Here is a 17,137-nt window from a genome sequence, read left to right as displayed (position 1 = left end):
GGCCGATGGCAGGAGCTTCCAGCCCTGCCGTGTTTCCTGGCAGCGGAGGCTGTCCATCACTGGCCGATGGCAGGAGCTTCCAGCCCTGCCGTGTTTCCTGGCAGCGGAGGCTGTCCATCACTGGCCGATGGCAGGAGCTTCCAGCCCTGCCGATGTGCACGGGTGTTTTTGCCCCACTGGAGAATGTGCCACGGGGTGGAAGTCACCATCAAGGGTTAGTAATGGCCCAGGCCTTCCTCAAAATAGTCACCGTGGAATCCCTTCGTATCAAAGGGGCTGAGTTAGCTCACTGGGCTAAATCGCTGGCTTTGAAAGCAGGCCAGCAGCACGGTTCAATTCCCGTACCGGCCTCCCCGGACAGGTGCCGGAATGTGGCGACTAGGGGCTTTTCACAGTGACTTCATTGAAGCCTACTCGTGACAATAAGCGATTTTCATTTCATTTTCATCGCTTGAGAAGGGCCTTGTTTATAATACCATGAGCCAAAAACAGCAGCTCCCTTCACACTAAATACAAGTCAGCCAGGACAATGTTGAACATGCTCCAATCTCTGGAGTGGAACTTGAACCCGCAGTCGATAGAACTCAGAAAGTGAGGGGCGTGACTCTTGAGCCACAGTCAGCAGCTGCTGAAGGGAGGGGGAGGGGGAGTCACCCAATCCAATTCTGAAAGGCCCAAACCACATCCATTGGCAATGAGGGAACCAATTGGTTTCTGCAGCAACCTTGAGGTGTGTATTCATTGTCAGCCATAAAGCCTATGGCAATCTATCATTGCTTTGGAATTGACAATATAACTTAGAATCCCTACACCAACCCTCAGGATGAGGACCCATGGCCCCACCTCACCTCCACATCCCTGGCCACTCAGGAGCAATGTATCAGGGCCAATGCACCTAACCTACACATCATTAGCCCACCCAGAACTGCTCTGATGATTGACTTTTCTGTTTCAGTCACAGCCAATAACCTTACTCTTTATACAATGACGTGTCAACAACTAAATGTGAGATCAGTGATTGGATTTAGAAACAAAGGTGACCCCCCCCCCCCATTAACAGTAAATTGCAGGAAGAAGGGATTAATTGGAAGGTCAAATTGGCTTCTGCCTCTTCCCAATGAATAGTGGTCAGGGAGGTGGGAGAAGGGAAGTTGCTGGCTAAGATGGCTGACTTGACAACAGAGCTCCTGACGATGAAGAGAAGGCAGCTGCAAAAGCTTTGCAAAAAGCTGGGGATGAAGGCTAATGGGACGGTGATTAACCATTGTTAGCCCAGACAAGGGGAGAATTATGGTTCTTGCTGGTGCTGCTGTAGTGTTCTCTGGGTGGGCTGTACAATCCTTTGGACTGTTGCCTGAGGGGTAGCTGGAGGGTGAGGCCTTGGGTTAGCATTACACCTGAACGATGATCTGGTCCTCCCTCAGTCCTGTCAATAGTTGGACCGCAGCTGGAGTAATGTGAACCGTTCTGGGTGCCTCTCCATGGAAAGGACGTGAACGCATTGGAGAGGGTGCAGAAGAGGTTCACAGAATGGCTCTAGGGATGAGAAACTACAGTTGTTGTGAGGAGAGATTGGAACTGTCCTCCTTGCGCGAGATGAGATTTGATAGAGATGCTCAAATTCGTGAGGGTGGCTGGGCAGACTCGATAGGAAGAAATTGTAAAGGATTGAGAACAAAAATGGCATTGATTTTAAATTAATAGAAGCAAATGTGAGGGAAAATATTTTTTCTCAGTGAGCAGTTGAGGTCTGGAATGTAAGGCCTGGAAGTGTGTTGGAGGCAGGTTCAATCAAGGCCTTCCAAGTGGGCACTAGATTGTGTCTGTTCAAGTAATATATGTAATGGTTACGGGGGGAAATCATTGGAATGACAGAAGTAATATTCATTTGGAGATATGATGGGTTGAATGGTCTCCTTCTGCACTTAATATTGATTATTGGCTCAATTCTCTTGACCATAATTATAATCTTGGGCCTGGTTTATCATTGAGTCCTGGAGTGTGAGCTAAGGCTTGTTTTAACTTCTTTAGACCTCTGGCATGTCCCATGTAGTATCGTCTAATTAAGTTGCTATTTTTAATCTGAGGCATGATTTAAAGATTATACTTTTGTTTTGATGTTTTTTTTTCCTCTGGCAATAACTGAAACATCTCTCATTCCCAGAATGCTAATCTAATTTCCCGGCTATCCCATCACAAATACAGGGAATATATTGCGGCAGAATGTAGTGCAGCAGAAGTAAGTGGTTGTCTGTGTGGTATCTGTGTGTGCGTGGGTTTCCTCCGGGTGCTCCGGTTTCCTCCCACAGTCCTAAGATGTGTGGGTTAGGTGGATTGGCCACGCTAAATTGCCCTTGGTGTCCAAAAAATGTTAAGTGGGGGTTACTGGGTTATGGGGATAGGGTAGATACGTGGGGTTTAGTAGGGTGCTCTTTGTAAGGGCTGGTGCAGACTTGATGGGCCGAATGGCCTCCTTCTGCACTGTACATTCTGTGATTCAATACAAGAAAAATGCTCTTAATAGCTTTATATGGGACCTTTTCTGCCTTGTTACTTTGCTAATGAAGATCCCATCACTCCAACTGTGTAATATAGGCAGCAGGGTAGCATGGTGGTTAGCATAAATGCTTCACAGCTCCAGGGTCCCAGGTTCGATTCCCGGCTGGTTCACTGTCTGTGTGGAGTCTGCACGTCCTCCCCCTGTGTGCGTGGGTTTCCTCCGGGTGCTCCGGTTTCCTCCCACAGTCCAAAGATGTGCGGGTTAGGTTGATTGGCCATGCTAAATTGCCCGTAGTGTCCTAATAAAAAAGTAAGGTTAAGGGGGGGGTTGTTGGGTTACGGGTATAGGGTGGATACGTGGGTTTAAGTAGGGTGATCATGGCTTGGCACAACATTAAGGGCTGAAGGGCCTGTTCTGTGCTGTACTGTTCTATGTTCTATAAAGGGCTGACCTCACTTTAATCTAAGGATGTGGTGTCACTGACTACGCAAGTGCTCATTGCCCATCCCTAATTGCCCCTTGACAAGGTGGTGCTGAGCTGCCGTCTTGAAGCCGCTGCAGTCCCTGAGGTGTAGGTACACCCACCGTGCTGTTAGGGAGGGAGCTCCAGGATTTGGGCCCGGCGACACTGAAGGAACGGCCGATATATTTCCCAGTCAGGATGGGGAGTGACTTGGAGGGGAACCTCCAGGTGGGGGGGTGATCCCAGGTATCTGCTGCTCTTGTCCTTCTAGATGGTGGTGGCCGTGGGTTTGGAAGGTGCTGCCTGAGGAGCCTCTGTGAGTCCCTGCAGTGAATCTTTTGGGTTGTGCTCACCGTATTTTGGCGGTAGAGTTCTGAATAGGATGCGGGTCAAGTGAGCTGCTTTTGTCCCCTAGATGGCCGTTTTGAGTGTTGTTAGAGCTGCACTCATCCAGGCAAATGTGGGAGAGTATTCCGTCACGTTTCTGGCACTGTGTGAGTTATGCTCTGCAGAAAGTATAACCACAATTGATGGCTGGTCAATGGTAAAACTGGATATTGATGGATTCACAATGTTAGGGCTGCTGTTCAAAGAAGGGATAGTAATTCTATTATCTCATTGTACATGGTCATTGCCTGGTGTTTGTGCAGTGTGAGAACTTCTTATCAGTTTGCAGATGATGGGGAGGTGAGTGCAGTTGGTAACTAGGTACTGACATGGTAGTGTTGTCACTCGACCAGTAATCCAGGCAGCTCGGTTCAAATCTCACCAGAAGTGAAATTTGAATCCAGGAAAAATATTGGAATTAAAAGTCGAATGGCCGTGGAACCATTGTCCTGTCATAGAAACCCATCTGGTTCACTAATGTCCTTTAGTGAAGGAAATCTGCCTCCCTTACCTGGTCTGGCCTACATGTGACTCCAGACCCACAGCAGTAGGGTTGCTGCTTGTTAAAGGTCAATTAGGGATGGGGAATAAATGCAGGCCTACCTAACCATGTCCACACCCCATGGAAGAATCGGGGGAGGGAGCTCTGGGCTGGATTGGATTTGTCCTGCTCGGTGGATCTGCCACTGATTGGTGTTGAGGCTGGTGGCACGTTCTCTTGGTCTGGCATTCCACTGTTTGTAGAGGCCCCTCCATGGGAGAGGGAACCATGGGTGCTCCCGATGCAAATTCCCTCCCTTCAGTAAAACCTTCCCGAGTCGATGCTGGTTCAATAGGAATGCTGCTGAACGGATATACTGTGATTTGAAGGCCCAAGAGGCTAGAGCCTTGCTTGTTTAAATTGTTGATGTCTCGTAATGGCCCAAAGCAGAGTCTGGATTTTAAACTTGTGTTGAAGCTTCCGAGCGTTTTTGTGACCTCTCCTGGCTTCACTTGTTTTCTCCTGCTTGCCACAGGAAGGAGTCCATTCTCCACGAGGGACAGAAGCTTCACGTTACCGAGTTGAGGAGCAAAGTGAGGAAAAGAGTGAGTACCATTCTCTTTCCCCACCCCCTCCCCCTCCCTCAATGTGCTCTCTGGAAGGTGGCAGGATTGGTACAATGAGGAGAATCTATAACCTGCAGAACTGTTACTAAACCCTCTCCTCTTTCCCCAGCCGACCCGCCGCGATGGTGTGCCGTGCACGGCCAGGCGATTGTCGGCCCGGACCAGGAGTGGGGCCGGGTGACCTTAAAGTGCTGCAGACCGATGGTTGTTGCTGGAGACGCTCTCGTCCCCTTCCTCTTGACCCCGGCAGCGGAGGAGGTGCCACCCCACATGGAGGACAACAGGATCTGTGCGGAATGCTTGCGATTGTAAGGCTGCAAGTTTTGTTCACTGTCCTGATTCGCTTGGCACGCGTGACCTTCCTCTGGGTTGAATCCCAGGACCCAATTGGTCAGTCTTCCTTGCAGTGCAAGGCTGGAGTATCCAATGGGGAGGGGACAATGAAGGATGGAGCTTCCATGACCTGACCAATAACTAGGGAAAGACAAATTCACCACAGGCTCAGATGACTATACATCGGCTGCTTTTCCTTTGAGGGACAGAGCTGACGGGTGGGGATTTAACCTGAGGAACACCACACCTCGGGGCTGGTTTAGCACAGGGCTAAATCGCTGGCTTTTAAAGGAAACCCAAGCAGGCCAGCAGCACGGTTCAATTCCCGTACCAGCCTCGCCGAACAGGCACTGGACTGTGACGACTAGGGGCTTTTCACAGTAACTTCATTTGAAGCCTATTTGTGACAATAAGTGATTTGGCAGCACGGTAGCATTGTGGATAGCACAATTGCTTCACAGCTCCAGGATCCCAGGATTCCGGCTTGGGTCACTGTCTGTGTGGAGTCTGCACATCTCCCCATGTCTGCGTGGGTTTCCTCCCGGGTGCTCCGGTTTCCTCCCACAGTCCAAAGCTGTGCAGGTTGGGTGGATTGGACATGATAAATTGCCCATAGTGTCCAAAATTGCCTTTAGTGTTGGGTGGGGTTACTGGGTTATGGGGATAGGGTGGAGGTGTTGACCTTGGGTAGGGTGCTCTTTCCAAGAGCTGGTGCAGACTCGATGGGCCGAATGGCCTCCTTCTGCACTGTAAATTCTATGAGAGGTGAGGTTGAGAAGGCGGGGCCTTCATTAATAACTAACAATTAACAGCTCGCATTGGTATAACTTTCTGAGAATAGATACACATGCCTCTAGTGTCTGAGCTACTTGAGGAAACTCTGACCTCCCTGTGCAAGTTTATAAGGAGAGGCTCGAGGGAGCAATATTCAGAGTGTGGTGTCCACAGGTGACTGTATGGTCGCCAATGGTGTGGTAACTTCCAAAGTGCTTTCCCTAGGGATGTGGGAAAATGCCAGAAACACTGCCGTGCTGGTGTCTTTATCTGTTTGGTTAATATGATCAAATCTTTTTATAACCTGTGAACTTTGATATCGTGATCCCTCCTGTCATACAAAATGATCACTGAAGGAATTGAATCCTAAAACCCAAGGTACCTGCACATTAGGGAGCAAGGTTAGCTGTCCTCTAATATGCACATTTGTCAAAAAGTGATCCCGCCCATTGTGGACAGGATTCCCCGGTGTTGAATCTCGTCGAGGCGCTGCTACCCGGATAGATCCCGGAAGCGGGGTCTCCCGGTTTTCACCAGCCAGGCTGTGCCGATTAATTGGAAGGTCAAATTGGTCCAAATTGGCTTCTGCCTCTTCCCAATGAATAGTGGTCAGGGAGGTGGGAGAAGGGAAGTTGCTGGCTAAGATGGCCGACTTGACGACAGAGCTCCTGACGATGAAGAGAAGGCAGCTGCAAAAGCTTTGCAAAAAGCTGGGGGTGAAGGCTAATGGGACGGTGATTAACCATTGTTAGCCCAGACAAGGGGGGAATTATGGTTCTTGCTGGTGCTGCTGTAGTGTTTGTTCTGAGTGGGCTGTACAATCCTTTGGACTGTTACCTGAGGGGTAGCTGGAGGGTGAGGCCTTGGGTCAACATTACATCTGGGACTTTTCCTATGGAAGCCCCACTGGGGCTTGTGTTCCTGGCTGTCGTCGTCTTTTGGTTTTTGCTCTTCAGATCAATAAAGATTGTAATTTTTGTCAGTTGATATTTGCACATTATTTCCTTCAGGAACCAATTGAAGATCTCCTCCTTGGCGAGTCCATCAACCTCCCAACGCCATTCGGGTAACTCTCTCCTGGGCTCTTTGTGTATGACCCATCCTCTTCCCCAGAATGAGATGGCGCAGCATGTGACCCGAACTAAACCACCCACATTGATGTTGGATGTCGAGGACACGGGTGAGCATCTATTTTTTTTGTTTGTTGTTTGCACTGTTCTAGGTCCACTTTCCCAGTGGGTAATTTCCCCCCTCATAAATTTATGAGCACACTTTGTCAATATATTTACAATGTGACGTGTAGTCAGTTTTCTGTAATGTGGGAACAACAACATTATCATTGAAGGGTGACTGGCCGGTAGAGAACATCTCTACCTTTTTTTTTTCACAAAATGGACCAGAGTGAAATCCATAAGTCAACGGGGAAAGTATTTTGCAACCTCAGGATTTCTCTTTACAGCACACTGTATACTTGAAAAGTACTCTTTCATCTGACTGCAGTCGCATATTGCAATGTAGTGAATGCAGTGGATGTGCGAACAGCAAGATTCCACCAATGACTCAATAGCCATTGGTTGTGGAATAAGTTAGAAACATTAAATAGGCCTTTCCACCATTTGATAGTCTCGTAGCGGGCTGATCGATCTGTTGTCTCTATTCCATCTTTCCGTCTCCTCCCCTCCACATAGCTCTTCAATAAGTTAACTGATCTTCAATAAGTTAACTGATCTTCAATAAGTTAACTGATCTTCAATAAGTTAACTGATCTTCAATAAGTTCACTGATCTTCAATAAGTTCAATCACCCAACCTTCACTACTATTGGGTGACTGAATTCTAGACTAACAACCTTCGAGGTGGACATCAAATCTCACCTGTCTTAAATGGTGTACCTTAAACAGTTTTTAGTCTCCTGATAAGTGGCAACATCCTCCTGTTGGCCACCCTACCTCGGGTTCTTGTGTTTCAATAATGTCACCTTTTCATTCTGAACTCTGGGTAGAGGCTGAATTGGATAAGCCTTTATTCGAGGAACAAGGGAAACTGTTTCCAACACCCGGATGTGGTTCCGTCAAGACCTTGGGAGTAATAACTTTCCCACTGAAGTACTCCAGTGGGAAAGTGAAGTGGCCCAGGCTCTGGGTTAGTGTTGCTTGTTGAGTTTAATGACTAGTGCGATCCTATTGGAATGATAAATATCGGGGAGGTCGAGGGCACTATCTTCTGGCTGTGCTATGCCGGAAAAGCATCTCGCCACAGCGCAGCGTGGCCAGTGAAAACTGGGAGATCCTGCTTCCGGGATCTATCCGGGTCGCAGCGCCTCTACTAGATTTAACACCGGGGAATCCTGTCCACAATGGACGGGATCACTTTTTGAAAAATGTGCATATTAGAACGGGACAGGTAACCTCGCTCTCTAATGTGCAGGTACCTTGGGTTTTGGGATTCAATTCCTTCACCTTGGCGAGTGCCGATTGGTAAGGACACCAGATGGAGCAGCATTTGTGGGGTGGGGGGTCTCCAGGGGATCAGAGGCCCCCCCCCAGCTGCATGCCTTTTCGGCAAGGTGGTGCCCTGGCACTGCCATTGAAATGGGCACTGCCAGGTTGGTACTGGCAAAGTGCCAACTGGAATTTTTTGTCTGTGAGTGGGCTGGGTGTGTGGGGGTGGGGGGTGGAAAGAGGGTTTGGGGCCATTCCCCACTTAGGCCCTATACTCAAAGTGAGTCCTGTTGAATAGCGGTGTGTTTGTCGGCACTGAGTGCTGGGAAACACGCGGCTAAACACGTTCGCTCGGGGACTTTGTTCCCTTTTGAAAAGATCGCGTCTCCAGTCAACTGAGGAGCTGATCAATCTCTTTAATTTGCAGGTTACTCAACGTCTTCATCTGACTCTTCATCACACGGAAGGTAAATCTGATCTAAACTTATTGCTAGATGTAGTTCTGCCTCATCGGCTAAGAGGCCCAAAAACCTGTCGCCGTTAACTGTCCAAATCCAGCGGGAGTGTATGCATGTGAATAGCATTTATTGGATTTGTTGGATTTTTGGTGCCTTTTGTTAATTGGTTATTTTTATTTTGGTATAAGATATTTGTGGTCTCGGGCTGTTAGTAGACAAGTCCAGGCCTTTGGCCTGTCTGTCGCCCCCTCCTTCTCCACAGCTATGTTTGTGCCCAGCACAGAGGGAGTATGTGGTGCCCTTCAGCCTTCAGTTTTCTTTTGTTTTAGTAGTGGTATTAATTGCAGAAAGACACTTGTCTAGGGGCCAGAGAGGGGGTTCTTTGACCCGACTGGCCCTCCTCATGGCCTGGGTGTCCCTGGAGACGGTGATGATGCCTACACTACAGGAGTAGGCCTCAAGCCTGCTCTGCCATCCAATAAGGTCGTGGCTGATCTGATTGTAACGTCCTTGCATCCCTGCCGACCCCATAGCCTTTTCGCCCTCTTGTTATCACCCGCCAGCTGGTGGGCTGCAGTGCTTCATGGGGCCCTGGATTAGTTATTCCCCCACTAAGTGGGTTACTAGAGTCTGATGGGGCATGGATTAGTTATTATGATGTAGAGGTCTGAAGGCTGTATCCTGTGAATACTTATTCTAAAGAAAGGCTCTTGTATCAATGTTCACCTGTAATGTTTGGGTGAATACTTACACTGCATTGTCCCTTCTACTGATTGTCATGAGATTGACTCTCCTGTTCCATGTCCCAATAGCTGCTACTGTCCAAACCTGTGGGGCAGGTGTCCAACAGACTCCAGACCATAAGCACAGGAACAGGGTGGGCCATTCAGCCTTTTGAGACTGCTCTGCCTTTTTAATAAGATCATGGCTCATCTAACACTCGCTTAAGTCCACTTTCCTGCCTCCTTTGTCATCCTCACTTCCCCAACTGGTTAAAACCCTATCAATCTCGGCTTAGAAACCTTCCTGGGGTAAAGAATTCCAAAGGTTCACCACGCTTTGACTGAAGAAATTCTTCCTCAAATCTGTTTTGAATGAACTCGATCCTTTATTCTGCAACAATGCTGTCTGGTCCCCCACTCTCCCATGAGTGGAAACATCCTCCCAACATTTACCCTGTATGACCCCCTAAAAGTGTTTCAATCGGATCACCCCTCATTTTTTTTTTGGAGTACAGACCTGACTTGTTTAATCTTTACACATTTGGCAGTCCCTATATATACCTGGGATCATCCAAATAAATCTCCTCTCCTGCCTCCAATGCCGTTAAAGGGGAATAAAACTACACCGAATTCCAAATCTGTATCCATAGAATTTACAGTGCAGGAGGCCATTCGGCCCATTGACCCTACACAGGACCTTGCAAAGAGCACCCTACTCAAGTCCACACCTCCACCCTATCCCTGTAACCCCACATAACCCAAGGGCAATTTAGTGTGGTCAGTCCACCTAACCTGCACGTCTTTAGACTGTGGGAGGAAACCCACATAGACACGGGGGGGACGTGCTGACTCCGCACAGACAGTGACCCAGCGGGGAATCAAACCTGGGACCCTGGAGCAGTGAAGCAACAGTGTTAACCACTGTGCTACCGTGCCGCCCCAGTACCTGTGGCCTCACTAGCACCTTGTACAGTTGCAGCAACACCTCTTTTATACTCCAGCCCAAATACCATTCCGTTACAGAGAACATCGAACATAGTGCCGAAGGAGGCCATTTGGCCCATCGAGTCTGCACCGACCCACTTAAGCCCTCACTTCCACCCTATTCCCGTAACCCAATAACCCCTCCTAACCCTTCTGGACACGAAGGGCAATTGATCATGGCCAATCTACCTAACCTGCACGTCTTTCAGGACTTGTGGGAGGAAACCGGAGCACCCGGAGGAAACCCACGCAGACATGGGGAGGATGTGCAGACTCAGCGCAGATAGTGACCCAGCGGGGAATCGAACCTGGGACCCTGGAGCTGTGAAGCCACAGTGCTAACCACTGTGCTACTGTGCTGCCTTCTGCACTTGTCCTTGAAACCCAGAAAGCTAGCGTACGAGGGCCCTCAAAAGTCCTCGTGGCTCAATAGATCTGACCACTTCAAAAATGTGACTGGGCTTTTTTCCCCAAACCATGCTTGAGGCTGGAGAGGCTCACTTTTTCAGGCCCGTCTCCCTCCCTGCGCCGCACCAAACCTACTCTTGTGACCACCACTGAGGCATTCTGGGAGTTGGCCGAACCACCATTTGCTGCATCGTCCACTTATCCTGCTCCATTTCCCTCCATCCCAGACTGGGGGACACGCATACAATCTGGGGCAGGATTCTCCCAGCCCTGGGCAAGGCCGGAGAATCCCCGTGACCGGGCCACGCCACCCCGACGCCGGCAAGGGATTTTCCGCAGAGTCGCAGTCCGCTCTTTGCAGCCGGTCCGCCGATTCTCGGCCCGGGATGGGCTGAGCGGCCGCAGTTAAAATGCTGAGTCCCGCCGCCGGCCGTCCACACCGGCGGGAACTCTGTGCAAGGGTCGGGTGGCGGCCTGTGGGGGGGGGGCTCCGATCCGGGGGGGCCTCTGATGCGGCCTGGCCCACGATCGGGGCCTACTGATCGGCTGGCCGGCCTCTCTGTCCTCTTTTCCTATGCCCCGGCCCCTGTACTGCTGCACCATGTTTGAGTCGGGGCCGCTGTGAATGTGCGTGTTGGCACCACCGCGGATCCTGTGGCGCGCCGGGATCGGCAGCTGGAGCAGCGTGAACCGCTCCAGTGCCGTGCTGGCCCCCTGTAGGGGCCAAAATTACTCCCGGCAGCGGCCCGTTCACCCCCTCGTAAAACGCAACAGCATTTACGACAGCGTGGATACTCTGCCGTGGGATGGGAGAATCCCGACCCTGATGTCTTCATTCTAATTTAAATAGGACATCCTGGATGATTTTTCTGTTGCCTTGGCAAAGTAGCTTTGTTGTCGGTCAGATATAGACTGAAAGTTTGTGCTGACTATAGAACCATATAGAGGTTACAGTGCAGAATGAGGCCGTTCAGCCAAAGTCTATGCTGGCCCCACCCAAAAAAATCTCTCCGCTCGTTTTGATCCCATTTTCCAGCACCTGATCCATAATCTTGCAGGCTCCAGCACTTCAGATCCCGATCCGGCTGTCGGTTATCTGCCCTCTGACTCGACCACCAACTTAGGCAGTGAATTCCCAGACCAGACCCAACATCCTTTGGGTGAGAACCTCCCATCTCCTCTTGCCCTTCCACCAGTCACCTTGCATTATGCTCCCTGGCAGTAAAGGGTGAGATGCCCTCAATTACAACACAGGAGAGAAGATTGGTAATTCAAAGGCTTTAATCATCAGAGAACTGAAACAGCAGCCGAGAAGTGTGCTCACCACATGCTGCCGAGTGAGCCCCATCTTGTATACCGTTTCCTGGGGGCGGAGCCAGAGGCGGAGTCCCCCAGGGTTCCAAGCCCGGTCTTAAAGGGCCAATGTATTTAAGGTAAGGTACCGTTACAGCAGCTACTGATACCATTCATCACAAAGGGGAACAAATCTTCCTGTCTTGGTTCCTCATAAATTTTGTTCTCCAATTGTGTCGCCCCTTAGCTGCCTCTGTTCCAAGGAAATCATCCCCAGCCTCCAGTTTCTCCTCCGTAGCTGCAATTTTCAAGCCCCAGCAACATTCTTGTAAATCTCCGCACTTTCTCCAGAGCAATTCTGCCCTTCCTGTAATGTGGTGACCAGAACTGTGCGCACAACTCTGGCTGTGGCCGAATCAGCATTTTATAAAGTTCCATCATTGCTGTCCTGCTTTTGTATTCAATCCCTCCCAATAGAGAATGTTGGGTGCTTTCCTGTTGTGCCACCAAGGATCTGTGAACTTGCACCACAAAAACACTCCTTTCCTCAACCCCACTACATATCTTCCCATTCATTCATTTCCCCCTTGTTCTGTTTTGCCCCCCCCCCCCCCCCCCTCCCAAAGTCCAGTATCCAGGTTCTGGTGGGAATACTTTGAAGGATGTGCAAGATCCTTCGAGAGGGTTCTGAGATTAATTAGAATGGTTCCTGGGGTCAGGGGAGGAAAGGAGAATTTTCATCATCATCATTGTACGAAGCTGGGGTTGTTCTCCTTGGATCAAAGGAGGTTGAGGTGAGATTTGACGTGTGCATTTGGTAAACTAGACCGGGAAAAGTCACGGCCCACCACCTGACACCTCCCTTCCCCCTCCCCTCCGATTGCCATGGTGACACACCCTCCCCCCAGCGCACCAGGACGATCTGTCTTCCCGCTGGTTCCACTCTGGGGGGGAGGGGGGGGGGCAGCAATGAACACGAGGATAACATGCTCCCGGAGTCTCTGATGATCAAGTCGGCGTCCATATCACCACCGGGACTGAGGCGATCACAGCAGAGAATCAAGGCACCCGACCGACTGAACCTGTAAATTTTTGCCTGAACTGTAAATTTTTCCACCACTCCCGCCGGACTCATTTTTTAAAAAAAAATAATTAACAGGGGGTGAATGTGGTAGTCACCACTAACTGTATATTAAATGTAGTACAGTAAGGCTCCTGTACTAGAGGTACAGGGGTAAATCTCTGCCTGCTGGCTCCGCCCAGTAGGCGGAGTATAAATGTGTGTGCTCGCCGGAGCTGTTCCCATTCTGGTAGCAGCTACAGGAGGCCACACATCTTTGCCCTAAAAGCCTCAATTATTCACTACTCTCGTCTTCGTAGTAATTGATAGTGCATCAGTTCCCACTCGTTGATGTTACAAGCCTGATTTGGGGGAAGCATTGAAAGGGGAATGTGCAGACGAAATCTGTAAAAGTGGGGGGCAAATCCTGGGTATGAAGGGATTTTCTTGTGGAAATGGGAAAAGTATGTTTAGCCCCTGCTCACGAGTTTAAAAGAATGAGAGGGGACCTTTATTGTGGCACATAGGATTCTCGGGAGTTGTCAGGATAGATGCTGAGGTTGTTTCTCCTTGCGAGAGAGAGCATAATCTCATTAAGGGGACGCCCAGAGATGAGGAGGGATTTCTTCAGACTGTCGTGAATCTGTGGAATTCTTTTACCACAGAGCTGTGGAGACTGGGTCGTTAAGTATGTTCAAGGCTGAGATAGACAGAATAAGGAATTGAGGGTTAAGGGGGATAAGGCAGGAAAGGAGAGTTGAGGATTATATATCCGAGCAGCCGTGATTGAATGGTGGAGCATACTCGATGGGCCACAAACTTGTGGTCGTGACTTGGGAGATTGCTGCCTCTTGCATGTGGTGAAGGCAGACAATTTGGATGGAGACTCGGAAATAACTTTGCAGAACTATGGAGTTTTTAGTGTGGGGAATCGATTATGCCTGGGACAGCTGATATGGGCTTGTGTCCCAATGGCCTCCTTCTGTATGAGTCTGACTTGGGCCTTGTTCCTCTTCCTCTGGGATGCTAATGAATCATCGTGGGTTTTCCTGATCATTTAACATGCGCTTTGGTAATTTTTCTGGTGTTTGCCCACAGCTGAGCTAATCTGGATCTGGATCACTGGTCCTGTCCTTGCCTAATTTAAAATATTGTCCCCTTACTAACCTCTATCGCTGATCTACATTTGTATCCTGGGTAACAGCTACAATGTCTTAGATAAGACTTGGGGGCAGAATTAGGCCAGTCGGCCCATCAAGTCTGCTCCGCCATTCAATCATGGCTGAAATATTTTCCTGCCTTCTCCCCATCACCCCTGACCCCTTATTAATCAAGAACCTGTCTATCTCTGACTTAAAGACACTCTGATTTGGCCTCCACAGCCTTCTACGGCAAAGAGTTCCACAGATTCACCAGCCTCTGGCTGAAGAACTTCCTCCTCGTCTCTGTTTGAAAGGTTTATCCCTTTAGTCTGAGATGGTGTCCTCTGGTTCTAGTTTCTCCTACAAGTGGATTCATTCTATCCAGGCCTCTCCTGGTTCCTCCTTCGTTCATGTCCTCGCCCCACCAGCTTCCATCCCTTCCTGCCTGGTTCCCCTTGACCAACACCCGGATTAACTATTGCACGTACCCCAAAATCCGACTCTGCAATCTTGTCTGAACTGCTTCTCTCCCCATGCCTGTTCTGTAGGTTTCTTGCTGTGAGTGGCTTGACAGGAGGTTGGCTGGCTATGGGACGTTCTGTCGCGATCCCAAATGGGAAGGTCATTATTGTGGGCGGTTTTGATCTCCCTCTTGAAGGAAAGGGATATGCTTGCCAGAGAGCGAGGGTAGTGAAGGCGCAGCAGGTTGATCCGTGGAATGGCAGGGTTGCTGCACAAGGCCTGTACCACTGAAATTTAGGGGATCTCATTGAAACGTGTGGAACACTTGATGGGGCTGGAGAAGCTGGGTACAGGAATGTTTCCTCGAGCTTGGCGGTAGGGAGTGGGGGGCAGGGGAGGGAGGGTAGAACAAGGGTCTCCGATGTGGGACTGGGGCTGCCCTGTCGCGTTCGCTACCGTGACCCCAGAGGCCCAGTTGCTATCTTGAAGAAAGAAATAGATTTCTAGACTCAAAAGTTGTCGGGGAGGGGAAAGTCTTCATTCTCCCCAGAGGACCAGAGGCTCCTTTCCCCAGAGAGAGAGAGAACTGACTGGTGGTGATTTAAGCTGAGTGATACCACACCTCGGGCAAGTGGCAAGATTGTAGAGGGGGGGGGGGGGGGGGGGAGGGGTCTTCATAGTAACTTCAGCTGGTGTGGGAATTAAGCTGGCACCATTGGGGTCACTCCACACCACCAACCCGCCAACTCTGCTCACCAACTGCCCCTCATCGAGGGGTATGGGTGTGAGGTGGAGGATCAGCCATGATCATGTCGGAGCAGGATTGAAGGGCCAAATGGCCACCCCCTATTTTAAGGGGGAATGGTGCACTTGTTGACTCTTTGCATCTATATTTCAGACTGAAGCAGCTGTTTGGCCAGTACTATCCACAGGAAGATGAGGGCTATGCAATCAAGGTGACTGTCAGTAAGGATGTGGGTTAATCACACTCTGCAGCCCAGCGTGTTTGGCTACAATAATACAGCGCTGGCTGTCAGAATGTTAGAATTAATTTTACAGGCTCCAGGGATTGGGTGGTGTGGGCTTGGGTAGGGTGCGCTTTCCAAGAGCCGGTGCAGACTGGATGGGCCAAATGGCCTCCTTCTACACTGTAAATTCTGAGGGCAGGAGGCCATTCGGCCCATCCAGTCTGCACCAATCCTCTGAAGAGCACCGTACCTAGGTCACATCCCTGGAAGGAAATTTAGCGTGGTCAATCCACCTGATCTGCACATCTTTGCAATGTGGGAGGAAACCCACGTGGGGAGAACATGTAGGCTCCACACGTCACCCAAGGCCGAAGTTAAGCCCAGATCCCTAATGCTGTGAGGCAGAAGTGCTAACCACTGTCACTGCCACCCCATGATTTAACCAGCTGCAAATTTGTGCACCGCAAGCTCCCAACTACCACCAATGTGGTTCTGCCCAGTTATTTGATGCTGGCTGAAAATTAACTTTAAAATGGCACTTGAGATTCCTTTTGGCTCCCAGAATGCAACACTTCCTCATATCTGGAGATTGGGCTGCAATTTCACTCCGAATACACTGCCAAATGCCATTGCTTACCTGCTGCCAGGGAGATGGGTGCCACCTGAGAGGGGGGGGGGGGGGGGCAGGTGGAGATCATCGGGGTATTATAAGGTTGTCTTGAGCTCCCCTGCTGTAGTTGACATGAGTGGGGCAGTTGGTCGCCAAGGTCATGTGCTGAGACCTCCACAGAGATCCACCCACCAAACGTTGGTGAGCATGACCCAGCTGTCGTTGGGGAAATGTTTCTCTCACCTTGGGAGATAGAGGGCTGAATTTCCACTAGGTACTGCTGGCTGAGGTGGGAAAACCGCCGGGGAGCTCCAGCTGCCCAGCAGAGCTTTCTCTGCAAATTAATCTGCCTTGACCTGAACCCACGGGAGGTCCCCAGGGAGGGAGGGGGGGAGGAGGGAAGGCTGTCCTTTGTTGAAACTAGCACCATGAGGAATGGCTGCAAGCTGGCTGCCTTGACCTGAAGATCATGCTCTTGTGTATCCACAGGTAGAGAAACTCTTGCTGGGGATCGCCAAAGGGGATGTGAGTGCGGCGCAAGCGTTCGGATCAGGGACACCGAAAGTGCGACACTCTCCCAAATGCTAAGGCCGTGTTGCTGTCTACCGTCTGTCTCCCTGTTGTTTATTTTTAATGAGCTATTGTTAATTCTAAAATTCCAAATAAAAGATTGTTATTAAATGATGAATGAAATGGTAACAACTTCACTCTGCCTCCTGGATTTTGGTCCCAATGTTGCCCCTTCATTGAAGCCTACTCGTGACAATAAGCGATTTTTATTTCAACGTTCACCACGTGGTCTATCCTGTCGGAATATCTGGGTTTCTGTGCTCCAGATACAGTCCATTCGGCCCAGCTGGTCTGTGCCGGTCCGCCCACTGCTTTCCATCCAATTATTGATCCCATCCTCCTGATTTATTATCCCTTAATTGTCAGCTAAGTTCTATCGTCTCTCCACGCTTCAGTCTAAGATTCCCGTTGTAGGTCTACTCCAATCCCAAACCACGAGATAACTGGCATTTTTTT

At 49.9% G+C, this 17,137-nt stretch overlaps 1 protein-coding gene across 3 annotated transcripts; it reads left to right on the top strand.

The window, feature by feature from the left end:
* The first annotated feature begins 1,117 nt into the window (after positions 1-1,117).
* On the top strand, positions 1,118-16,792 carry LOC119976471. Of its 3 annotated transcripts, XM_038817008.1 has the most exons (8): positions 1,120-1,253; positions 2,165-2,239; positions 4,367-4,436; positions 4,567-4,765; positions 6,575-6,744; positions 8,432-8,471; positions 15,432-15,489; positions 16,601-16,792. In XM_038817008.1, the coding sequence occupies exons 1-8, from the start codon at positions 1,164-1,166 to the stop codon at positions 16,697-16,699; spliced, it is 801 nt and encodes a 266-aa protein (XP_038672936.1). In that variant the 5' UTR covers positions 1,120-1,163; the 3' UTR covers positions 16,700-16,792. The 3 variants fall into 3 exon arrangements, with proteins under 3 accessions (XP_038672937.1, XP_038672938.1, XP_038672936.1); XM_038817009.1 differs by lacking the exon at positions 2,165-2,239 and having other exon boundaries at positions 1,118-1,253; XM_038817010.1 differs by lacking the exon at positions 15,432-15,489 and having other exon boundaries at positions 1,119-1,253.
* The last annotated feature ends 345 nt before the right edge of the window (positions 16,793-17,137 follow it).

Source organism: Scyliorhinus canicula, chromosome 13 (assembly GCF_902713615.1).
Source record: "Scyliorhinus canicula chromosome 13, sScyCan1.1, whole genome shotgun sequence".
Classification (NCBI taxonomy): domain Eukaryota; kingdom Metazoa; phylum Chordata; class Chondrichthyes; order Carcharhiniformes; family Scyliorhinidae; genus Scyliorhinus; species Scyliorhinus canicula.
This window is presented reverse-complemented; position numbering and strand designations above follow the sequence as displayed.

What these genes read in the sequence shown, in the direction of transcription:
- LOC119976471 (XM_038817008.1), top strand. Translation starts at nt 1,164, where the DNA reads ATGGCTGACTTGACAACAGAGCTCCTGACGATGAAGAGAAGGCAGCTG. An exon ending in GGAGCAAAGTGAGGAAAAGA is followed by an intron (nt 4,437 to 4,566) that starts GTGAGTACCATT and finishes CTCTTTCCCCAG; the next exon opens with CCGACCCGCCGCGATGGTGT. An exon ending in ATGAGGGCTATGCAATCAAG is followed by an intron (nt 15,490 to 16,600) that starts GTGACTGTCAGT and finishes GTGTATCCACAG; the next exon opens with GTAGAGAAACTCTTGCTGGG.